General features: G+C 48.4%; 1 protein-coding gene across 6 annotated transcripts in view; it reads right to left on the bottom strand.

Moving 5' to 3' along the window:
- The window catches only part of piezo1 (piezo-type mechanosensitive ion channel component 1), a 359,497-nt gene that overhangs the window by 93,811 nt on the left and 239,254 nt on the right, over positions 1–26,432 (bottom strand). For all 6 annotated transcript variants that reach the window (XM_038806434.1, XM_038806438.1, XM_038806437.1 and 3 more), the window contains 7 exons: positions 25,759–25,884; positions 24,509–24,709; positions 23,457–23,661; positions 22,110–22,214; positions 5,076–5,232; positions 4,001–4,244; positions 820–916 (listed from right to left, as the gene is read on the bottom strand). In XM_038806434.1, the coding sequence (XP_038662362.1) occupies positions 820–916; positions 4,001–4,244; positions 5,076–5,232; positions 22,110–22,214; positions 23,457–23,661; positions 24,509–24,709; positions 25,759–25,884 (1,135 nt within the window). The remainder of the gene's footprint in view (positions 1–819; positions 917–4,000; positions 4,245–5,075; positions 5,233–22,109; positions 22,215–23,456; positions 23,662–24,508; positions 24,710–25,758; positions 25,885–26,432) is intronic.

Here is a 26,432-nt window from a genome sequence, read left to right as displayed (position 1 = left end):
TAATCTACCGTCAACTACTGACCTCAAACAAAGTGAAATGGGAAATAAAAACAGAAAAGCCTGGACAAGCTCAGCAGGCCCTCCAACTTAACCTGCCTTCTTGTTTTTCAGTCCGCTTGGTTTGCCCCAATGTAACCCCAACCTCTCTCCCCTATAGAGCCATCTGCCCCTTGTTTTTCAGTTTTGTTTCCATTGAACCTGGCATTGTTCTCCGATGAACACATTCTACTAAATTACCTTTATGCCACTATTAGCACTTCTTCAGCCTTTCATGCTACCATTAACACCCTCATTGTCTTATGTCCATGACATCTCCCCTCAGCTCCGACCTATCCCCACTCTCCAACTATATACCAATTACATTTCTACCACTCTTCGGCTGTTTCGAAGGATCATATATGAGACTTGAAATGTTATCTTTGTTTCTCTCCCCAACAAAAGCTGCCAGACTTGCTGAGTTTATCCAGCATTTTCTGTTTTTATTTCAGATTTCCAGCATATGTAGTATTTTGCATATTTGCTGTGCAATCTAACATTTTTTTTCATTACATGCACCAGGTGAAATCCAAAAGAAATAGAGTATATTCCCGAGTCAGCAGAGTATGGGTGTTAGCGTCGCAAAAGGATCGCTGGTGGAATCAGCATTTTTTTATTCTTTCCATCTGATTACCATTTCTATTGGAGAAGAGAATCGAGCGAAGTGCAAAGCAATCAGTCAATTGCTGTCACTAGTTTCATACAAAGGTAAATTTACACCTCACTGCATTGTTTCAATCCACAAACAAACTGATAACAGTGTTGAAGAGAAGCAAGTCTTACCATCATAGTAGCCTTTAATTGTACAGTGCAAGCTGAATAGTTGAATCATCCAGCAGAAATTACTTTGGAGTTGTTTCAAGAAAACACAAGCCAGGAGCTGGAGACAAAAGCAATGAAAGCATGATTAAATTAATTTAAATATATAGGACATCTATTTTGATATAACCCTTGTTTATAATTTCCACAATAATTGTACCCTATCTAACAATATTATTCTCAGACCCCATTAGTAAGAAAGATTTTCAATTTACAAAAACAATCCACTCAAAAAAACTACACCCAGACTACAATTTTAGAGCTACCATGGGTTCTTATTTGTAAGAAAGCCAATCTGGCATCCAACTCTCCAAGACATTCTGATGCAATCTGTCACTAAAGTTAGCTGGGGTAAACAAATGTTTTCAAAACATTTTATACACTTGCCCAGAAACGTACCCAAATATCTAGCTCAATGCACATTTCTACACATTGGCAAAAAGGTTGTGGCAGCATTATTCATGAAAAGTAGAAGCTTTCAGAAGTGCCAGATCTATTTTTGGACATTGAAGATGGGGCAAAAGAATGAAGGATGGGGTAAAAGGTTGCGCTTTTCCATTTGATTTTAGCTATCCTCCATTCCATGCTGAAGTAGATGTTAAGCCTTTCAATTTGAAAAAAAAGAATCCTTTGATAGATAAAAGTCAAATTGTTACACCTAAAGCAGCATTGGTTTCAGCTTAAATTGGGACAAATGGTGCTCAAAAGGTTGCAAGCTTATCTAGCAAGGGAATCATCTGTCTCGTGCAGGAGACTCTCTCGTTGTCTGGTAGGAAATTACATATATCAGGTGAAACCGAAAAGAAGTACAAGTATTTTCTCGAGTCAGCAGAGTATGAGTGTTAGCGCAAATGGGCGCTGACGGAATCAGCATTTTCTTATTCTTTCCATCTGATTTCCATTTCTATTGGAGAAGAGAATCGAGCAAAAATGCAAAGTCACCGTGTAGCACTGACGTGTACCTACTTTCAAACTTTAATGAAATGAAATGAAAATCACTTATTGCTTCACTTATTGCCAAGTAGGCTTCAAATGAAGTTACTGTGGAAAGCCCCTAGTCGCCACATTCCGGCGCCTGTTCGGGGAGGCTGATACGGGAATCGAACCGTGCTGCTGGCCTCAATCTCTATCACTAGTTTTGTACTAGTGATGGCCGAATGCTGATCAAAAGTTGAGCAATTGCCTTCTGTCCATACAGGATTCCAGATAACCTGGGATAAATGTTCGCCTTCACCCCATGAATGCCAATTTAAAAGAAACAGATCACCCACTCATTTTTAGAACTAAAACATTGAAAAACAAGCCCTGCAGATATTGAAGATGTAAAATAAAATCAGTTGGAAACACGACTATGTCAAGCAGCAAGTTATGACAGCTCATTGTCTGGGGTTTGTGGTCAATGGCGCAGCGAAGGGCTTGCTGTTGACCTTGAAGTAGTCTTGCTGAGGGATCTTGTAATTATTCTGGCGGAGGGCTTCGCCGTGATGGCAGACAGTGGGAATGTAACTGCTTCCAGCATTCTTTATTGCGGAATTCTCTGTCTGTTCCCATCAAGCTGTCCAAGCAACTAACGGCATCAAAAGGATTTTACCTGACCCACAACCAAGAAATGAGACGCACTCAAATAAAATCGCTTCTTTTTCACAGAATAAATTAAAGATGGAAATGTGCACATGGGGTGAAGGTAGAAACAGAAACATCCTGAAAAAAACATTTTAAAAAATGATTTTAAAAATGAGTTTAAAAACCGATCAACTAATCAACGCTCCACAAATAAAAAATTATTTATTCAGGGGCAGTTCATCGTCCATCAAATTTTATTAATCATATCGCCATCAGAAACCTAGCCATACCTGATTGAACAAGGTTTTTTTTTTAATGGGCTTTCCAATTGTGACATTGAAGTTAGAATTATCATCGACTTTAATCCTTGCTGAGGGGAGCCACAATGCCGCCTGTGTCAGAACACGGAGTGACAGTTTACACCTTCTCAATTTGCACTTTGGTCTGCTTCCGCCCGATATCCTGAAGCATCGGTCAGTTCCAGAGGGATGATCAGGACGAACATGGATAGCTCATCATCAACATCAGCCCTCACCCCCAAAAATCTGGGCTGTTGTTTCAGGCCCTTCTTCAGAATGAATGTTTTGTAAGCAGGCAGATCTATAATGTCTTGTGATTTCATTAATCTAACCAGCCAGTTTGGTGCCTTGACTGTGAAGGTGCAAATTGCTCCCTCCGTGCTTTGGTTCCCATTCAACTGTGGCTAAACAGTCTTCTATGTTAAAAGATGCTCGCAGATACCCCAAAATGGGGCTGCCGAGCGTGACAGCATAAATGAAAGTCCATAATTAACAAACTTTGTTGCAATAACATGGTCAGACCTATACAATTCACATGGACTAAATTTTGCTTTACACAGAGTGCATTTAAGTTTCAGCTAATCTCGTCAGTTTTTGAATTAGATTTAATTAAATATTTATTGCACACCCTCCACTGTGATGCCACATGAGGAAGGGCATATATTGTTTAGGAGTGCTGCATAATCAGAAGAGCTTCCAAAGGGGCTGTTTAGCACAGGGCTAAATCGCTGGCTTTGAAAGCAGACCAAGGCAGGCCAGCAGCACGGTTCGATTCCCGTATCAGCCTCCCCGAACAGGCGGCGGAATGTGGCGACTAGGGGCTTTTCACAGTAACTTCATTTGAAGCCTATTTGCGATTTTCATTTCATTTCATTAAAGTTTGAAAGTAGGTACACGTCAGTGCTACACGGTTTTGCATCTGCAATCCCGCACAATGGACAGCCACCCTGATGCTTTTGTTTCTGTACTTCCTGTTGCCAAATTCCAAAGCAGTTTTTTCATAGGCCTTGCCCGCAAACTTTCCTATTTACAATTTGCTCACAGGAGAGGAGGAATGAATTGAAGAAATATTCTGGAGTACCACTATTTATTTCCCATTGCAAAATGAAGGGCAGTACATTTTTTTAAAGTAGATTTCTAGACAAAAGAGTCAGCAGTGAACAATCTAAATCCAGAAACTCACTAACCACATTTTTAAAAGCAGTTAATCCTACACTGCTCTTTATTGCTTGGAATTTTTACTCCCTGCATATTCTTGATGTTTTGATAATGGAAAGACTCACTGAGAGCATATTCTTTGCAATAATTGCTGTGACATTGTACATAATCAGGCAGTCCCAAAAGTTCAGCCGACTTGTTGCTGGTTTCAGTAGGAGTCTTCTGCCAAACAGAAGTAAATAGAACGAGGCAAGCAGGTAGCCGAGGCCAAACACACTTATTCGAGCCGAGCCGGTGGCAAAAATAACAGCCGCCACGAGCCAGAAGAGGTACCGAAAGACGGCAACTTTTATCATGTCCAGGTAACATCTACAGAACAGAAAGAATTCTATGTTAGCTAGCCTCCATACGTTATATAATTTCTGATTGCACTGCCATGAGCACCAGCAATATTAAGAACAGTTTTAGTATTGTTTTAAATCCATCTGGTGGAGAAATATTTGGCCATCAATGATCATATCATAGAATTTACAGTGCAGAAGGAGCCCATTCGGCCCATCGAGTCTGCACCGGCTCTTGGAAAGAGCACCCTACCTAAGGTCAACACCTCCACCCTATCCCCATAACCCAGTAACCCTACCCAATACTAAGGGCAATTTTGGACGCTAAGGGCAATTTATCATGGCCAATCCACCTCACCTGCACATCTTTGGACTGTGGGAGGAAATCGGAGCACCCGGAAGAAACCCCCGCACACACGGGGAGGATGTGCAGACTCCGCACAGACAGTGACCCAGCCGGGAATCGAGCCTGGGACCCTGGAGCTGTGAAGCAATTGTGCTATCCACAATGCTACCGTGCTGCGGTACAATGCTACAATGCTATTGTTCTACAAGGCTGATCATCAATCCATATCCCCTCAGAAGAACAAAACTTCTTCTAAAATCATAGAAATGCACAATGTTTAGTTTATATCTTACTTATTAAAGGTTGACAATTTTCCATGAGCTAACCAAAGTCAGTGACTAGAAAAAAAATCACACATTGAAAATATCTCAGGATAAAATTTTATCATCATCATTATTTCACCACTGTAAACATTTCAATAGCAATTCCAGTTTCGTACATCTATAAAATCTGTAATCACATCATGAAATCCAAAATCAGTTTCAAGTGCAGAGCAACCTCTTTCAAACTTACCTACAGTATACATAGTTTGGCACAGGATTCAAGTCCTTGCCAGCCATGGGATCAAGAACATCTGTATTTGCTCCACCTATGGAACTGACCTCCTCCTTCCTCTCATCAATAAATACCTGCCATTGGTGGGATACACACATCAGCAATAGAAAATCATCTGTAATAGAAAAGAACCATGAAACAGTCTCAATAATGCCTGTCAAAGACACATTGACTCTTACCAATTTTTTCAGATGCACTTTGGAAAGCATCCTATATCTGGCTGCATCACAGCCTGGTATGGCAACTGCTCGGCCCAAGACTGGAAGAAACTACAGAGAGTCGTGATAACAGCCCAGTTCATCACACAAACCAGCCTCCCATCCATTGAATCTGCCTACACCTCCCGCTGCCTTGGGAAAGCCCACGCGGCTTATTCACTCTTCCAACTTCTTCCATGGGGCAGAGATACAAAAGTCTGAGAACATGCACGAGCAGACTCAAAAACAGCTTCTTCCCCGCTGTTACCAGACTCCGAAATGACCCTCTTTGGACTGATCAGATGTCTTCACACATCTTCTCTACCGAGTAGTACTACACTCCTGTCTGCTTCACCCGATGCCTGTGTCCATGTATTTACATTGTATATTTTTGGAACATTGTGTATTTTATGTTTGCCCTATGTATTTTCTTTTCACGCACGAATGATCTGTCTGAGCTACGCGCAGTACAATACTTTTCAGTACACATGACAATAAACAAATCCAAATCCTAAACAATGAATAAACAATGTAACATAATTTAAATAACAGAAGGTAATATGTTACCAATATAAAAGCTTTAGTACATACTGACACCACATCAAATTACTTTAAATAGAAAACCATCTCATGCTATTTTCTTCTGCCGTGCCATGGAAATTTTCAGGCACCTGCTAATCAAACATCCTCACCCAAGTCTGAAGTTCACAGGTTCAAGGCCCTCTCTGGAACTTGAACACATCTAGGTTGATGCAAAAGTTACAGCGCCGAGACAATGGGCGGAATTCTCTGACCTCCCGCCGGGTCAGAGAATCGCTGCGGCGCCGGGGCGACATTCTCCGGTGCGTAGCAAAACGGGCGCCCGCACACCCAGCCGCTCGGAGAATCGGCGAAAACGGTCGCAGTGGCGATTCTCCGCCGGAGCGGCGATTCTCCGCTGGAGCAGGGATTCCCCAGGCCGGATGGGCCGAAGTCCCGCTGGCGTGACCGGATGTCAAGCTGGCACCATTCTAACATGGTATAAAGTGGAGGAGGTAGGTGATGGCGTGGAGCGGGCCCGAGGGGTTGGGGGTGGGCGGGGTAAGGGGGGTGGTTGACGGCGTTGGGGGTGGGGAGCCCCGGGAGGGGGAGCGGCTGGGGGTGGGGGAGGCTGCCGGGGCAGGGTGGGGCCCACACCTCCGGGGGTGGGGGAGGCACACATCCTAGAGTGTTGGGGGGAGGTGGCACACATCCGGGGATGGGGGTGGGGGCCCACACATCCGGGGGTGGGGGGGAGCCCACACATCCGGGGATGGGGGTGGGGGGGACCACACATGTGGGGGGGAGCCCACACATCCGGGGATGGGGGTGGGGGCCCACACATCCGGGGGTGGGGGGGAGCCCACACATCCGGGGATGGGGGTGGGGGGGACCATACATCCGGGGGTGGGGGGGAGCCCACACATCCGGGGATGGGGGTGGGGGGGGACCATACATCCGGGGGTGGGGGGGAGCCCACACATCCGGGGATGGGGGTGGGGGGGACCACACATCCGGGGATGGGGGCGGGGACCCACACATCCGGGGGTGTTGGGGGGAGGTGGCACACATCCGGGGATGGGGGTAGGGGCCCACACATCCGGGGGTGGGGGGGAGCCCACACATCCGGGGATGGGGGTGGGGGGGACCATACATCCGGGGGTGGGGGGAGCCCACACATCCGGGGATGGGGGTGGGGGGGACCACACATCCGGGGATGGGGGTGGGGGCCCACACATCCGGGGGTGTTTGGTGGGGGGGACCACACATCCGGGAGTGTGGGTGGGGGTAGGGCAAAGGGTGGGACAAAGGCTACGGGCGGCCACTGCCCGCCATGGCAGGGCGGATCCAACGGCCAGACCCCATGACGGTGGACACGTGGTTGTCCACCCAACCCGTTCGCTTTGTGGTGCAGGCGTCCCGGCCGTCCTAACGTGTGCCAGACACCCCCTCTCCCCCCCACCAAACTGGCGGCACCAACCAGCGGGTATACCGAGGGCAGCACACACTGGAGCCCCCCGGTGCGGGCACTGCCACCAGACAGTGGCCGTGGCAGAGGGGACAGCCGATGGGTCTCAGGGCAGCGAGGGGGCAGGGGTGGGTCGCGTGCTGGCAACCGGGACGTCCATGTAGCCCATGGCACCTGGTTGTGGAGGGGTGTATACCAATGCTGTAACCCTGTCTACTCCCACCTCCTACAGATAGCACAATGCTTAGCCATCTCCCAGTGTTGTTGGCCGCCGTGGCGGGGCCTGCTGCCCTGCATGAGGACCAGTGGGAGCTGAAGCATGGGTGTGACAGGGAGTCTGTTGTAGAGCAGCAGGCTGCAGTGGGGCACGTGCAAGCTGCCCAGGCCGCAGGGCCACATGCCCGAGAGGCACAGGAGGAGCACGACGCCGTGCGGGAGCCACAGCAGGAGGATGACGAGGAGGAGGAGGGTGTGCCACGGCCACGGAGGCGTCCAATGCGACAATGTGAGTACCGGCCCCACGTGTCCTTCGAGGACCTCCCGGAAAGGGCGTGCAGGAGGAGACTCCGGCTGAGCCTGGAGACCGTCGCGCACATCTGCCACCTGATGGCACATCTGGCACCACGTGGATCTGGGGGTGGACATGCCATCCCGGTGGCCGTCAAGGTGACAGTCGCCCTCAACCTCTTCGCGACGGGGTCGTTCCAGTCACCGAGTGGGCACCTGTCCGACATCGCCCATCCATTGGTGCACAGGTGCATCTGGGCAGTCACCGACACTCTGTACGACATCGCGGACCAGTACATACAGTTCCCTGTGGACCGCGCCCATCAGGATGCCCGCACAGCGGGTTTCGCCGCTGTTGCCCGGATACCCATGGTGCATCGATGGAGTGCACATAGCCATGCGGCCCACGTCGGAGGAAAGGGTCATGTGCCTGAACGAGAAGGATACATATTCAATGAACGTGCAGGTGGTCGGTGACCACAGGATGACGATCCTGCACGTTTGCGTCAGGTACCCTGGCAGTGTGCATGATCTCCCAATCGTTTGTCCCCGCCATGTTTGAGGGATACCCCCCCCACCCCGCCACCTGCAGGGCTGGTTGCTGGGCGACAGGAGTTATCCGTTGCGGTGGTGGCTGATGACGCCTATCAGACTGACGCAGAGCGCCGCTACAATGATGCCCATGCAGTAATCAGGAGTGTGGTCGAGAGGCGCTTTGGGTGCTGAAGATGCGCTTCAGGTGCCTGGACCACCTGGGGGGGCCCTCCAGTACCCGTCGGAGAGGGTCAGTGCATTGTCGTGGTCTGCTGCGTCCTGCACAACATAGCCCTGCAGAGGGGCGATGTGCTGGAGGAGGAGGACGGTCAGGATGAGGGGAACTCTTCTCCAGATGAGGGGGATGGTGATCGTGCGCCCCTCACACACACATTGGCACACAGTCCCCGCCTGCACGGACAGAGTACAGAGGCCGCTCACATAGGTGTGGAATGTGTTTAATAACAGACGTCTTGCACAAGCGCCCTAGCCCCATCTAACTATTCTGTGCCCTGCATCCGTGACAGCTTACTCATCAGTGAGGGCAGCACAGTGGCGCAGTGGGTAGCACTGTAGTGTCACGCTGCCGAGGTCCCAGGTTCGATCCCGGCTCTGTGTCACTGTCGATGTGGAGTTTGCACATTCTCCCCGTGTTTGCGTGGGTTTCGCCCCCACAACCGAAAGATGGATTGAACATGGTAAATTGCCCTTTAATTGGAAAAAATGAATTCAGTACTCTAAATTTATATTTAAAAAAACTTACTCATCAGTGTCTACCTTTCTGGCCTTACAGGCCCTATGACTACGTCTCAGTGTTCCCCCAGACGGTACAGCAGAACTGGAGGTGGACTCCTGTGATTCCTGCCCTGTGACTAGGGTCCCTTTTGGCGGCCGTTTCCTGGGGCGGCCCGGCCTGGATACTCCAGGCTGCACATCGGGCAATTGTGAAGGCGTGGTGCCACCCTGTTCTGCCCACTGCCCACTAGATGCACCAGGGACGGTAAGGAGGGGGGAGGGAGTCTGAGGTGGCGCGGCGTTCCAGCACCCCCCCCTGCAAGGGAGCCGGAACAGGCCCCAGCACCTCCTCCTCTCTGGGGGTGCCCGGCGACCCCCGGAGCTCTCCATGGGATGGGGGTGCGAACGGATCCAGCACCCGGGGCACCACCATCACCTGGCGCTGCCAGTTCTGGAGGCCCGCGCTGGTATCGACCAAGGTCTAGACATTTGCAGCCATGGAGCCCAGGAGCTCTGTACAACGCCGGCCATCATCCGGGCAATGGTGCTGATTCTCTCAGCGATGGCCTGCTGGGACAGGGCCATGGACTGCTGAGACCGCGCCAGGTTTTTGAGCGCGGCTGCGATGTTCAGCTGGCCCTGGCTCATGGCTGCCTGTGAGATTGCAGCCCTGTCCTTGGCCGCGGAGGACGCGTGCACACATAGCCCCAGGTCTTGCAAACTCAGTCCCATGCTTGACACCGTCACCACCATTTTCTCCACCGCGGACACCACCCGTGCGGTGTTGGCCTGTGTGGCACTCATAACCGGCACCATTTCCTGCTCCTGGACGCGGATGCACTCCTGCACTTACATCTGCAGGTGCTGGAAACCGGCCGTCACACCATCACGCCCCTGGGTCCCTGACTGCATTGGGTCTATGGGTAGGTAGGGGAACTCCAGGAACCCTGGACCCGTCTGAGCGGCAGGTGTTTGCTGGAGCTGGGCTGCCCTCTGACCGCCCGGCCCCTCGGCTGCTCCTACCTCCACCTGCTGTACCGGAGCGGTTGTGTGGTGCGCACCAGTTAGTGTCCCAGAAGCCTCATCACTAAAATGGCCAACCGAGGCGAGAGTATCTGCAGTGGCAGAGGGTGCAGGGGACAGCTGTGACGCAACCTCGGTGTCTTCATCGGACCTGAGGTCGGGGGTGCCATGTCCCGTATGTTTGTCCCTTCTGTGGTGGTGTCGTGTTGTGTTCTTTCATGTCTCTCTGTCTCCTGTGTGCTGGTGTCCTGTGTCATCGTGTCATCACTGGACTGGGCCGGAGGGCTGTTGTTGGAGCTGCCCTCCCTATCGCTGCTGGAGTCCCTGTGGGCTGGCCGTCCAGGCGCTGGCCGGGGGCGATGCCTGCCAGGTGCGCCCAGCTGGTCTGCGTCGGCTGGCCGTCCAGGCGCTCCGGGTCAGTCACCGCGTGGCCTTGCGACACACAATACACCATCATGGTTAGGCAGGTGGAGGGGGTGTGTGGGTCGCAGTAGGGGGTGAGGAGAAAATGTTGAGGGAACGGTGCTGAGGGGAAACGGCTGGGGGTAGTGTGATGAGGGACAAGGGCTGAGAGGAGAGTGCTGAGGGGAGAGTGCTGAGGGGAGAGTGCGGAGGGGAGAGTGCGGAGGGGAGAGTGCGGAGGGGAGAGGGCTGAGGGGAGAGGGCTGAGGGGAGAGGGCTGAGGGGAGAGGGCTGAGGGGAGAGGGCTGAGGGGAGAGGGCTGAGGGGAGAGGGCTGAGGGGAGAGGGCTGAGGGGAGAGGGCTGAGGGGAGAGGGCTGAGGGGAGAGGGCTGAGGGGAGAGGGCTGAGGGGAGAGGGCTGGGGGGAGAGGGCTGGGGGGAGAGGGCTGAGGGGAGAGGGCTGAGGGGAGAGGGCTGAGGGGAGAGGGCTGAGGGGAGAGGGCTGAGGGGAGAGGGCTGAGGGGAGAGGGCTGAGGGGAGAGGGCTGAGGGGAGAGGGCTTGGGGGAGAGGGCTTGGGGGAGAGGGCTTGGGGGAGAGGGCTGGGGGGAGAGGGCTGAAGGGAGAGGGCTGAGGGGAGAGAACTGGGGGGGGGGGGGGGAAGAGAGAGAGAGAGCGAGAAGAGAATCTCACTTGGTGGCACGCCCCCGATCTCGGCATGGGCAATCTCCCGGTCCAGTGCCTTCTGCTCGTGCATGGTGAGGGGCCGCAAGTCAGGTTCACTCCCTCTGGTTCGGACATGCTCTCGCTGGTTATGGGTGCTGACAGCGTGCAGTTGGATCTATATTGGCATGCGTGCACAGGGCACACGGCCAACACGACTTGCATGGGTGGCTGCAGCCATGCCGGTCACAGCTGTGGTTGTACCGTCCCCCTGGGGAGGAGGTGGGTGTTACACATGAGAGGTAGGGGGGTTGGTGCCATGGGCACGTTGCTGGGTACTCACCCTGGCTGCCATCAGTAGGTCATTGAGCTTTTTGCGGCACTGCTCACCAGTCCTGGGGATCAACGCGATGGCACTGACGGCCGCTCCCTTCCTCCAGAGACGCCGGGCCACGTTGGGTGGGACCCTCTGGCCAGGTCCAGGGTACAGACGCCCTCTCCTCTCCTCGAGGGCATCCAGGAGCATCTCCAGGTCATGGTTGGTGAACTGGGGCGCTGCTCGGCGTAGCGCCATGTTTCTCCATCGGCAGCCTGTGCGCTCGCGTCGCCTTATGTGCGACGCGGCTCTGCGTCGCTTGTGTGGTGCCGCGTCTCCGACGCCGCTCCGAGGCCACGCCCCCACGCTTCCCGCCACGCCCCTGCTGGCCCCATTGTACGGCGCAGAATGGGGTCCTGGAATGGGCGCCGACCGCGGAGTGAAAAACTCCCGTTTTGGCGCCGACACTGACACTCTGCCGTCGGAGCGGAGAATCGCGCCCAATGTTCCATTATTGAAAGTTCAATTGGCTCAATGGAACATTAAGCTCGAGGCCTCATTTTTCTGTCAAGTTGATGTTAAAAATCCTTCAGCCCTATTTCAAAGTTTCAGAGATTTCTCTGGGTGCTCGCCAATGTTCCTTCTTCGACCAACAGAATCAAGTAAGAATAGCAGCTGTTCATTTCACTGCTGATTGTGGAAACTTTCTGTGTACAGAATTTGTGCGAGGCTTTCATCCACCATAACAGCATATGTATGCCAAAGCACTTTGACGCTTAACCAAGAAATGGAATTAATAATATAATAATCTTTATTATTGTCACAAGTAGGCTTACATTAACACTCCAATGAAGTTACTGTGAAAAGCCCCTAGTCACCACATTCTGGCGCCTGTTCGGGTACACAGAGGGAGAATTTGGAATGTCCAATTCACACACAACAGCACGTCTTTCAGGACTTGTGGGAGGAAACCGGAGCACCCGGAGGAAACCCACGCAGACACGGGAAAACGTGCAGACTCCGCACAGACAGTGACCCAAGCTGGGAATCGAACCTGGGACTCTGGCGCCGTGAAGCAACAGTGCTAATCACTGTGTTACCGTGCCACCCAAATTAAACGATGCTAAATGTAAGTTTTACTTTCTTTTCAATCCATCAAGTTCCTTCACCGATCACTAACCTATAACTGGCTGGAGGATGTGTATTTTTACAATTAGAATTTTTTGTTATTTTTAAAAATGAATTTACAGAATGCTGGTTCGGCCAGCATTTATTGCCCATTCCTAGTTGCCCTTCAGAAGGTGGTGGTGAGCTGCCTTCTCAAACTGCTGTAGTCCTGGAGGTGTAGGTACACCTACAGTGCTGTCAGAACCATAGAAGCCCTCCAGTGCAGAAGGAAGCCACTCGGCTCATCGACCCTCTGCAAGAGCACCCCACCTAGGCCACTCCCCCACACCATTCCCGTAACCTCAGCTAACCTTTTGACACAAAGGGGTAATTTAGAATGGCTAATCCACTTAACCTGTACATCTTTGAACTGCGTGGGAGGGAATCGGAGCAACCGGAGGAAACCCGCACAGACATGGGGAGAAAGTGCAAACTCCACATGGACAGTCACCCAAGGTCGGAATTGAACCCAGGTCCCTGGTACTGTGACACAGCAGTGCTAAAACTGTCCCACCATGGGAGGGAGGGAGTTTCAGGGTTTTCACCTGGCGTCAGCAATACATTTCTAAGTCAGAGTGGTGAGTGACTTGGAGGGGAGCCTCCAGATGGTGGGATTCCCAGGTGTCTGCTGCTCTTGTCCTTCTAGATGGTAGCGGTCATGGGTTAGGAAGGTGGTGTCTAAGGAACTTTGGCTAGTTACTGCAGTGCATCTTGTAGATGCTGCACCCAGTTGCCACTATTCTTGGTGATATACTGCAATTGGCACAGGTGAAGTCACACACAGCTGCAAAATAATCCATACTATAATACTCCTATCATTATGCATGAACATATTATCCAAATTGCATAGAAAAGAATCCATAGATCTTCTGTAGACATATTCATTTTAAACAAGGAGGTTGCTGCCAGGATATAGAATGAACTATAAAACAATAGAGGAGATACTAGAACGACTGGCATGGCAAAAAGTGCATGTCACCCAGTCAAGATGAGATGCATCCTAGGTTGCTGAAGGAAGGGTAGAAATCGCTGAGGTGCTGGTCACCATCTAACAATCATCCTTAGGTACAGGGGTGATGCCAAAGGACTGGAGGATGGCAAATGTTACAACGTTGTTCAAAAAAAAATTCTTGAAAGGAGCACTGTGACAAAGGACTGTCAACTTGTTAATTAGTTGGTTTGCTTGTTCAAAACTGCATATCGAGGAGCAGACTAAAACTGGAGCTGCTGAATTGGAGGCGTACAATATGTGACTCTGTAAAGGTGAAATTTCTTCACTCAGAGGCTGGTGAACCTATGGAATTCTCTACCACAGAAGGCTGGAGGCCAAATTACTGAATATACCCAAGGAGGAAATAGTCAGAATTTTAGACACTCAAGGCATCAAAGGGTTTAGGGGGAGCATAGGAGTATGGCGTTGAGATAGCGGATCAGCCATGGTCATGCTGAATAATGGTGGAGGCTCGAAGGGTCGAATGACTTATTCCTGCTCCTATTTTCTAATTTAATACAAGTTTATAAAGATTAGGCTCCAGTTACATCCTTCTCTGCCTGCCTAAGTTGTAAGAGAGAGGGTGAAAGAGGGCTGTGCTGTTGATGTTGTGTTTTCAAAAGGTGTTTAATGAAGCACCAGTTTAATAAGTTACACAACATGGGATAAAAGGGCAGTAGCAGCATGGATCTAAGGCTGGCTAATGAAATGAAAAATGAAAATTGCTTATTGTCACGGCGCCTGTCCGGGGAGGCTGCTTGGTCTGCTTTAAAAGCCAGCGATTTAGCCGAGTGAGCTAAACCAGCCCCCTTTTAGATAGAAACATGGTGAATTAGTGGAGTTCCCCCAAGTTCTGAACCACAAACTCAGTTGTGTCTGATATATATCAATGATTTAGATCTGGGGGTACGTGGCTCAATCTGGTGACACTAAGCTTGTAAGTGTAGTAAATGTGAAATGGGCAGTTATGTGGAAGATGACGTTCAATGCAGAAAAAGTGTTCTAGAAGAGAAATAACTGGGATGGTTTGTTCACTAATCTTTGACAGTGACTGGACAGATTTATATAGCCTATGGCAGCTTGCCTTTATAAATAAGTGCATAGAGTGCAAAAGCCAGGAATTGATGTTAAACCTATATAAAACATTAACTCAGCCTGACCTGGAGCACTGCATTCCATTCTGTGAAGGGTTTTGGGATGGTACTGAGTTCCTTGTTTCCATGAAAAGTTCCTGGAATGGTTTCAGGGATGAGGAATCACAGTTATGTGGATAGATTAGAGAAGCCGGGATGTCTCCTTAAGGACAGAAAATACTACAAGGACGTTTTATAAAGATGCAGAGATATAGGGAAAGATTAACTGGATTACTCCTGGAAAAGACCAGCATATACACGGATGGGCCAAATGGTGTGTGCTGCGCTGTGATTCTTACTGTGAGAATACCATGGGAGATCAGATGATAGCTCAATAAATAGTGAAGCAATTATTTATATAAAGAATAACATGATGGTATTGCAAAAAGTAAATTAGTCTCAACCTTACGTATAGAATCATAGAATATTACAGCACAGGAGAAGGCCATTCGGCCCATCGTGTCTGCACCGGCTCCCGAAAGAGTTACCGAGCTAGTCCTATTCCCCAGCCCCATCTCTGTAACCCTCTAAATTCATCACTTTCAAATATATATCCAGCTCTCCTTTGAAACCTCCCAAGGAATCTGTCTGAACCACTCTCCAAGGCAGCGCATTTCTTATTGCAACAACTCTGAGTAAATAGATTTTTCCTCATCTCGCTCCTAGCTCTTTTGCTGACCATCTTGAAATTGTGACCCCCGAGTCACTGATTTACCAACTAGTGATTTACCCTGTCAAAATTGTTCATAATTTTGAACATTTCAATAGGATCACCTTGCAATCTTCTCTGCTCGAAGGAGAATAATAATAATCTTTTATTGCCACAAGTATGAAGTTACTATGAAAAGCCCCTAGTCGCCACATTCTGGCGCCTGTTCGGGGAGGCTGGTACGGGAATTGAACCCACGCTGCTGGCCTTGTTCTGCAATACAAACCAGCTGTCTAGCCCACTGAACTAAACCAGCCCAGTTTCTCGAATCTTTTCTTGTATCTAAAATTCCTCATTTCTGGTATCATTCTCATAAATCTGCTCTGCACTCTCTCCAGGACTTTAACATCATTCCTGAAATAAGGTGCACAGAACCGAACACAACACGACAAATGTGGCCTGACCAGTGGTTTGTAGAGTTGTAGCGGCACTTCCTTGCTTTTATACTTTATATTTCCAACAGATGTTGGAAATCATGGTCAGGAAAGAGTTAATTCGTATTACAAAGAACAGCAAAGGTTATACATGAAACTTCATGTATTTGACTGCTCTACTGGACTGCTAGAACAGGCTGCTCAGGGTAAGATAATCACAGGCATGCTTTTCATATCCGAGACCTTTAAAGAAACCACACATGGTACTGTGCAAAACTTAAATTAAATAGCTCTGGTAACGTTGAATAAGGAAAGACAAAAAGTATGAGAAGGGTGAAGAGAAGTAGCATTATTGAAACAAATAAGTCATCTTCATCCATGGTTCATCAATTAATGGAAAAATGTAACTTTACCCAATGTTCAAATATATCGTGGGGCTGAGAGAAATAGTTGATTCATGATTTATAACAAGTCAGATATGCAAACCAGTAATGGGACTTTGCTTCCACCATGTGTTGAATCATCTTGCAAGACATTATTGCTGGGTGGCTCACTTTGCAGAGTGTGGCCATCTCCTAGGATACTGGGGCCAGAACCTCACAACAGCAGTCCATGTTTGCACACGTTGCAGTTTTGGAGGAGACTGAAACAGCCCTCTTGCTGTCAAGGAGGCACATGGTCCTCCTGCCCACCATAGAAATGATGAGCCTGATAGGCCTGAGAGTGGCAAAACAATCATGGGCACAGCAGGAGTGGCACTCGTTGTCATGCTTGCTCCTTGCCAGCTCCTTCAGCAAGACCACACATGGTTCCAGAAAATCAGCTCAGCTCGAGCGGACTAACAGAGGCCAGAGTGCAACAGTCCGCAGCCAGACCCCGTCAGGTTCGAGCAGCAGCTGGCCACGGTCATCTTAATGATTCCCACAAGAACAACACCACCAGCTCTGCTGAAATGAGTGACCTCAGAAGGCACTTGATTGTCATAAATTTTATTTCAACTTTCTCTTTGTAAATAAACTCATCAGTTTCTTATATTTGAAAGTTTAGAATAAGCCCTCTTTTCATCCTAGCTTGTTTATCCATATTGTCAGGATGTCACTGGTTGGTTGACTGAATGAAAGGTTTTACTGTCCTTTTTATGTAGAATTGTTAACAGGAGAACAACGGCTATTAATACTGAAGAGCTTCCATCAAAGTTCCAGTTACCCCATGGGTCTGTGATTCCAATACGACTTGAGGCCAGTGACACATGAAGTTAGAACATAGAACATAACAGCCCTTCGGCCCTCGATGTTGCGCCGACTGTGAAACCCCTCTAAAGCCCATCTACACTATTCCCTTATCGTCCATATGTCTATCCAATGACCATTTGAATTCCCTTAGTGTTGGCGAGTCCACTACTTTGCAGGCAGGGCATTCCACGCCCTTACTACTCTCTGAGTAAAGAACCTACCTCTGACATCTGTCCTATATCTATCTCCCCTCAATTTAAAGCTATGTCCCCCTCGTGCTAGACATCACCATCTGAGGAAAAAGGCACTCACTGTCCACCCTATCTAATCCTCTGATCATCTTGTATGCCTCAATTAAGTCACCTCTTAACCTTCTCTCTAACGAAAACAGCCTCAAGTCCCTCAGCCTTTCCTCATAAGATCTTCCCTCCATACCAGACAACATCCTGGTAAATCTCCTCTGCACCCTTTCCAATGCTTCCACATCCTTCCTATAATGCGGCGACCAGAACTGCACACAATACTCCAAATGCGGCCACACCAGAGTTTTGTACAAATGCAACATGACTTCATAGCTCTGAAATTCAATTTCTCTACCAATAAAAGCTAACACACCGTACGCCTTCTTAACAACCCTATCAACCTGGGTGGCAACTTTCAGGGATCTATGTACATGGACACCGAGATCTGTCTGCTCATCCACACTACCAAGAATCTTACCATTAGCCCAGTACTCTGTCTTCCTGTTATTCCATTCAAAATGAATCACCTCACACTTTTCTGCATTAAACTCCATTTGCCACCTGTCAGCCCAGCTCTACAGCTTACCTATGTCCCTCTGTAACTTGTAACATCCTTCTGCACTGTCCACAATTCCACCAACTTTTGTGTCATCTGCAAATTTACTCACCCATCCTTGTACACCCTCCTCCAGCTCATTTATAAAAATGACAAACAGCAGTGGCCCCAAAACAGATCCTTGTGGTACACCACTAGTAACTGGACTCCAGTCTGAACATTTCCCATCAACCACCACCCTTGGCCTTCTTCCAGCTAGCCAATTTCTGATCCAAACTGCTAAATCACCCTGAATCCAATGCCTCCATATTTTCTGCAATAACCTACCGTGGGGAACTTTATCAAACGCTTTACTGATCGGAATGGGCTACGAAGTGGATGGCCACCATTTTGATTGCTTCCTCTGAGTTTCACCACAATGCTCCCTCTCTCATTTTAGTTTCTCACAGAATCACAGAACTGTCACGACACAAAAGGAGGCAATTTAGCCCATTGTGTCGGCACCGGCACTCCAAGTGAGCATTATGACTGAGTGCCATTCTCCTGTCTTTCCTGTGGTAGTATGACTAGGGGTATTGCGGTACCTGGGAGTGTGAGCTACTATTGATGCAGAGGGCTCGCTGCCTATTAGCCCAGGTATCGTGTTTCTCCGTATTCTTATTGGCTAAGAGGGAGGTAGCTCCGCCTACGAGGCGGAGTATAAGAACCCGTGTTCCCCAGCAGCCAGGCCATTTCTGTACGTCTGCTGCCGGGCTCACTTCTTGCTGATTAATGCCTTTTGTTTCGGACTTCACCGACGTTTCGTGTCCATTGATTGTGCATCAATTTAATCAGCAAGAAGTGAGCCCGGCAGCAGACCTACAGAAATCTCCCAGTCTCCCGTTGGTAGGAGGTCCTCCCAGACGTCCTGCATTCAATCCGGTCACTTCTTTGCACATCCACTAATCAAACGCCTCACGAACGCCTTCTTGTTTTTCCCAGGAAGTCTTCCTCAGGGACCCCGCTCCCGACCTGGCTGGCTACCCCCAGGCCCATCCTGCTCCGGAAACACGTGCGGGTGAACAAGTCAGACCCGTTGGTCGAGAGGGTCCAGCTGCTCCATGCGAACCCGCAGTACGCGTATGTGGAGTATCCCGACGGCCGACAGGACATGGTCTCCTTATGGGACCTGGCACCCGCCGGATCCGGACCATCGCCCCCAGGCGCCAGCACCCCCAACCATCCCCCAACCCCAACTGCTCCCGGTAGGCGCTCCCCTCCCTGGCCCGCCGACAGTGCTGCCTAGAGGACCGGATGACCCTCCCCCGGCCCGGCCCTCGCCAGCTCCGACTAGGGGTACGGCCGCAACCACAAGGACCGGATCATCGCTCCCGGAGTCATGGACGCCCACAACTCCAACGTCTCCAGCGAAGCTCCGCAGGTCGCATAGGACATCCAAGGCCCCCGATCGGCTGATCGAGTCTATGTGAATTGTTGACAAACCCTTGTTTTCTCGGTTTTTTTCCCTCTCAAACCTGTATATAGTTACTGTGTTCTGACTCGACCCTGTAAATAGTTGCGGGCCAGTGGACAGCCACGGTTGAAGAGGTACGATCAGACATCACTAGTCATACTACCAGTCTCTTACCCACTCGCACGGGATACCCCCCTCTCACCATGTCCGCATTCCCCGTACACCCCCCTCCCCACCCCCCCGGTTCCTTTCTGAACAAGGGTTAATGTGGTAGTATGACTAGGGGTATTACGGTACCTGGGAGTGTGAGCTGCCATTGGTGCAGAGGGCTCGCTGCCCATTGGCTCAGGTATCGTGTTTCGTCGTATTCCTATTGGCTAAGAGGGGGGTAGCTCCGCCTACGGGGCGGGGTATAAGAACCCGTGTTCCCCAGCAGCCAGGCCATTTCTGTACGTCTGCTGCCGGGCTCACTTCTTGCTGATTAAAACCTTTCATTTCGGACTTCACCTACATTTCGTGTCCATTGATTGTGCATCATTTCTCCTGTACCTTTGCACATTGTTTCTATTCTATCCCAGGTCCTCTTGAATGCCTTGATTGATCCTGCCTCCACCATAATTCCAGGCAGTGCATTCCAGACCTGAACCAATTGTTGTCTGAAAAAGTTTTTTTCTCACATCATATTTAGTTTTTTAGTAAATCACTTCAAATCTGCGTGTACTTATTTTCCATCCTGCACAATCTGGGGATGGTAATGGTGTGTGACAGGAGTCCCATGGGAGGTCAAAAGGAGTGGGGGAATTCCCGTGGGTAGGGGCGTGGTCAAATCAAATTTTCAGATGGTCCTGGGTGCAGGGCAATTGTCCACTGGAAGTTTGTACTTCCCAGACAATTGCCGTGCAAACTTTATCTGGGAGCTTCCAGAGGTGGCTCCCCAGCGCTGCTCCCCACCACTCCCCCAGATACACTACCCTGAGAGTTCGAGGGTTACAGCCCATTATCACTATATATATTTGGGTTGACATTTAATTTTAAAACAGGGATAAGAAATCTTTGCAAAATGTGAAGAAAAGTTTCCTTGTTTATACTTGGGTTTGTTTTAACTTCTGGGAAATGCTAACGATGCTGAGCACACAGCTGCAAGGGGACACCATTTTTATATGTGTCTCGCTTGTTTAACATTCTTGCGTTTGACAAATCCCAGGCCTCTCTCATGAGTTGCAACAAAATAGTTTGGGGAGCTGAACACGCTGGGATTAGAAACAATTAAACAGTCAGGCTTTAAAGAGAAGGCAAAGAAAAATATCAAGTGTTGGCTAACTGAACCTACCCTGAGTCATTCACACAAATTCCAGCATCTGGCTCAACAACACTACTGGCAGGGGATTGGAAATCAATTCCCTGCCTCCTCACTCGGGCGAATGCATGTGGGACAGAGAAAAGGGAACCGAGGAGACTGGAAAAACGGAGAAAAATACATTTTAAATTGACTTTCCTCACACCCAAAATACTAAAAGACCACCTGTCGGCCAATCCAATATTATTCACCGAGTTCCCTAAACACCTTGACTGCAAATTTATGGTACAAATGTGCAATTGTTTACGCGCTCTCAAACAGTTCAGCTTCCTGAACTATCAAGCTGCTTTTAAGGGAGGTGATCTAGGTTCTGTCCGATCTAAAAATATTATAATATTAAGACCTGAGGGAGTATCGAGAGGCTGAATGATAAAGTTTACTATCAAGGGGAGATCCAAAATCCCGAATGATGCGGTGGATTGACATGGAGAAAATATCACAGTCCATCTCTGTCTGCAGCCAATTCTTATCATTTAGGCACAACCGCAAGCAGACTGACCTTGCTATGAACCAAGACGAACGCTGTCTGCGTAGCATTGACTGTGGAATTTAAAGTGAATGATGTGGAGATACCGGCGTTGGACTGAGGTGAGCACAGTAAGAAGTCTTACAACACCAACAGGTTAAAGTCCAACATGTTTGTTTCAAACGCTAGCTTTTGGAGCGCTGCTCCTTCCTCAGGTGAATGTTCACCTGAAGACTTTTTAAAATGAATGGAAGTGTTTAGAGTTAACGGTGTGACAAGTGATCAGGAGTTAATATAGAGAAACTGCTTCCACTGGAAAAAGGGTCAGTAGCCAAAGATACAGCTTTAGGAACACTGGCAAAATAGCCAGAGAGGAAACAAAGGGAAATTATTTTACACAGCAAGTTATGATGATCTGGAACGCACTAGCTGAATGGGTGGTGGAAACAGATCATTTTAATGGATTTCTGGAAGTATATTTTTTTTAAAAGGGAGGAATCGCAAAACTGTGGAAAGAACAGTGGAACCAATTGGTTATCTCTTTCAAAGAGTTGGCATGCGCACAGGGGGGGGCTGAATGGCCTCCTTTTTGCTGTAGTGTTCCAGAATTGACTACCGGGGGAATCAGATTTATTTGCAGATTTAATAATAGACAGAAACTATAAAATGCAGCAGGATACTGACGGAACATAACTTGAAAGCAATGCAAAGATAACTCAAGGATAGGCGACCACCAAGTTTAGAAGCTAAACAAACTATTTGTTGTCAGGAATAAACTATGTGCAGAGTATAAAGCATATTCTTCACAATGGCCAGTTCTAACCAGTCTATAGCCTGGCCTTATGTTAAGGGATAAATGAAATTAGAGCTACAACTTTTATTTTAGCATTGGGCCATCAACATTATTCCCGTGATTGAAACCTTTAGAATTAAATATGGGCAGCTACTTACAGATAAGGTGTGGGGCACTGGGTAGAGCCACAAAGTCAGGCAGGTAAAACCACTTAATTAGGTTGGAGTGAATGGTAATGGGTGATGCCCATCTCCATGGGTAATCTGTGAAGCAATAAAATAAAAATTTGTTCAATAAAGTTAATTTTGACACACTGTATCTGTCAAATGCACAACTAAAGAAATCATTAGCATAAATATCAGCATCACTGCTGCCAGACAGGTGGTTCAAATTGATATCGGGGGGGGGGGGGGGGGGGGAAGAAGAGCACTCACTCTATAGTCCCCATGTGAACCCCCAGCCCTGGTCATCACAACTTGTCTCAGAACAAGCAGGGCGGGTGGGGCGGGGGGGCAAAGTCAGTCATTCGTGTTGTTGGTGCCAAGATAATGGGCTGGATTCTCCGCTCCTCGACGGCAGAATTGCTTTTGGCGATAGGGTGGAGAATCCGTTTTGGCGCCACAATCGGAAGCGGCGCCGGTTTCTAAATTCTCCGGCCCCTGAAAAGCGACGTACTCCCGCCGATTATCCACTGCCTCAGGCCACTGCCTCAGGCCTGCCTCACGATGCTTCATCCTTGACCGGCCGAATTCCCGACGTCATTGGTTACGTGCGCTCGCACTGTCCTGGAAGCTCGCGTGGCGGCTGCTGACTCAGTTCGGGGTGCCACAGTCGGGGGAGGGCTGATCGGCGGGCACAGTGGGGCTTCATTCGGTGCTGGGGTAATGTGGGCGGGCGGTCCGGGGCGCGCGAGTGGCGACAGGGGGCACTATGGTCTCTGAACCAGAAGTGCTGGGGGCCGTATCAGTAGCTGGAGCTACGAGCTCTACACTGCCTCCCTGCTAGCCCCCAGCAAAACGGGGAATCGGTGGCCTTTTGAAGCCAGTTTTCCTGGTGTGAAAGACCACCGTTTTCACGCCGGTGTGGGGACTTAGTCTCCAAAACGAAGAATCCAGCCCAATATTTTCACTCTCAGATGCAAGAGAATCATACAAGACAAATTGTCGGCTATGTCGGGGCATGTTCTGAAGAGGCCAGGACAAGTTTTAAAAATAAAACTTTTATATGTAATCCCTGCAAGGCCACTCAATCCCCAAGGCCCCACAAGGACTCCTTGGGTCTTTCAAATCCTTGTGCTGTCTCTTCTGGCCAGTGTTTGGAACTTTCCCAAATCAGGGACAATCAGTCAAGACTAGGAATGTGCATCAACCTCTTGGTCACAGAGCAAAATCAACAACAAAGTGCAAGTCCATTTTCCTCCATATACAAAAAAATTACACAAATCTAAAAACATCTGAAAGACAACACCCATTTACAATCCCTTTTGAAGCGGAAATGCGGAATACCTAGACACAGAGCTGGTGGAATTCCCACACACAGCAGGTATTGGTATAACAGGAAAAGAGACTGGAAGAGGCAGTACTTCGGCCAAAGTTTAGCAATTGCCTGTCTTTTACGCCTCGTCACGATAACAACCAACCAGCAGCTGTGAATTATCACAAGGAAGTTCATCCGCTGCCCGACCACATTGACTGTCATTAGGAGGCAAACCTACAAAGAGAAAGGACACAGAAAACAGAACAATTGAAGGGAGGAGGGAGAGTACAGCAAGGTGGTTATTCTGCAATGGAACAATATCCAGAGCATGGCCGGCTTCTCTGGTCCTCCAGCCATGTGTTCCGCGTCAATGCACGTTTGCTGGCTGCAGGATTCGCCACTCTCGCCGCTTGGCAATGGGATTTCCCATTGAAGACATCCCACACCGCCGGGAAATCCGCAGGTGAGGGTGCGCTGCTGGCGGGAACAGGGAATCCCAATGGCTGGAGAATTCCGGTCCATGTGTATATGCAAGCTTTTTTGCTTTTGTGAGCAAGGTATAGGTACTAAATGAAGACTTAAAGACCCACATAATGTTTAAATCCATGTTTCCATTAAGTTACGTACATCTCAATTTACATAAATGAGCATATTTTGACGTGTTCAAGTTTTGTAATGTTCACATGCCATTGAGACCACTTATGCTGAACAATAATATTGTCTCACTTTGACTTTGAGGTTTACATTTTATTGTGCCGTGGTGTAATACATTGTCAGGTTTGTGCTCATCAGAAGTGACAGTCTAAGTAAAATAGAGTTTTGAATTACTTTTGCAGAGAAAATTAAAAAGAATGATGTTACAACATCTTGCCTTAAACAAAAACATAGTGCTGTATTTATGTAACTGCGGTATCTGAGCAACCTATTTTTATTTATTTATCGAACCAAATCACCTTGTAATAATAATGCATGGAGTTGTTTGTGTAAACTTGGACCAAAGAGACACGAGAATTAATTTGCCGACAGTCGGTGAGGAGCACACTATTTACTTACTGTCCCAATCTGTAGCATTTCATCCTACCTCTAATCCAAACTTGTAAAAGAAGTAGTTGGCTAAGTACTTTGCACAGCTGATGACGCTTTCATCCAGGTGCTGCCGAGTGATTTCCTGAAAGATGGTGCCAGTGCTGGGTGGAAACAGTTGGTTGTACTTGCGGAAATGCTCTTGGTGTCGGTACACGGTCACTTCAAATACCAGCAACATGAGCAGAAGAAGATGATGCTGGATTGAATGCATAAATGAAGTGCACATGCGTTAGTTTAAGGAGCTCAGTGCTCCTTGGGTGATAAGGAAAAGAAAATGATAAAAATCTTCAATGCTCAAAGGCTACTTTGTCTTCTCAGTTCACACTGTCAGCATTAGTCTGACATTACAAAGCTACCCGTCACACCATTACAGAATTACCATGGAGCTTGCTGATGATGCTAGTGCATGCTAGCCCCAAGGATTTTCAGCTGTTTCATCAATGACCTATCCTTTGTGAGGTCAGTAGCGTGGCTGTTCACTGATGATTGGGCAATGCTTAGCTCCATTTGAAACACCTCAGTTAATAATGTATTGCATATGCATTACAATCGGGGTGTCATTAGGCTTGGCTAATAGGTGGGAAATAACATTGGTGTCACACAAGTGCCAGGCAATAAAGATCTACAACAAAGAGCCTGCACTTCACGCCTTGGTATTCAATCACATTATTATTGCTGAATCTCTTACAATCAACCCGTTAGGAGCCACCATTGACCAGAAACTCAACTGAACCAGCCATATAAATTTTATGGCTACTTGAGCATGTCATCAGAGACTGGCTATACTGCAGCGAGTGGCTCATCTTCAGAATGTCGAAAGCCGCCCCAGTTACTAGGCACAAATCAGGAGCATGAAGGAACACCCCCCATTTATCTGAATGGGTGTCACTGCAGCGGCACTCAAGAACAATAACACACTTGGGTTAAAGCAGTCTGTTTGATGAGCACTGAATCGAACAACCTCACCATTACCTTTTTCCACCACCATTGTATTGAGCCTCAAGTGTGCATTGCTTACGGTAACTCACCAAGGTTTTTTATTAAAGCAACAAACCGAAGATCTCCTTCATCGAAAAGAATAAGACTTGCAGCTGCTTGAGAATGCTATTACCTTGAGAATTGTAATGGGCAGCCCTGGTACTACCGTTGAAAGTGAACGTTACCCTGAACTTGCTACTTGGTGTAATTTGGACCAGTACAAAATGAACCGTGCTTCGATTCAGGTTCAAATCTTTGATCACTTACTTGGATGTAAGCAAGAATGAGAGATTCTTTTCTGAATCCAAACCAGTTGGCTGGGTCCACGGGTTCTCTGTACAGTGTAGATTGTAGGATCTCATCTGGTTTGAGATTAGTTTCATTTGGAGGGTGCTGCAGAAAAAATATTTCAATGCATCAATCTATAAACGCATGTACAATAAAAATACAGGCACCGAATAGCAATGACTTGTACCTTCAGAACAACTGTCATGTAACAAAATAGCTCAACCATCTTTAGGAGGTGCAAGCAAGGAAAGAGGAAATTAGTGGAGCTGCTAAAACAAAGAGAGAGTTTGAGGAGGCCTTTGAAGACATGAAGAAATAGAGCAAGGCAGAGGGCTAGTGTCAGATCAAATCATGCAGACAGTATCAATATGTCTGGAATTGGAAGCTATTATTTCATCAACTCCGCTTGATCTATAATGTGCCCCAAATACATTTTCAACAGGCCTCATTCAAATCTCTTGGTCAGCTTGCCTTCAGTCAGTTGTTAGCTCAAATTATTTCCTTTAGCATCGCATTTATAGACTAACAGCTGTTTCCATGGAGTTCTTGTGCGTACTTATCCAAACTACAGCCTAGTCATTGCTACACTTTCTCTGTGACTCAGATAGGTGTTGCCACCAATGCAGATTGATACACCATCAATAATAGACGAT

This window comes from Scyliorhinus canicula, chromosome 9 (assembly GCF_902713615.1).
Source record: "Scyliorhinus canicula chromosome 9, sScyCan1.1, whole genome shotgun sequence".
NCBI classification, from domain to species: Eukaryota; Metazoa; Chordata; class Chondrichthyes; order Carcharhiniformes; family Scyliorhinidae; genus Scyliorhinus; species Scyliorhinus canicula.
Note: the sequence above shows the minus strand (reverse complement) of the source record. Positions and strands in the feature narration are given on the sequence as shown.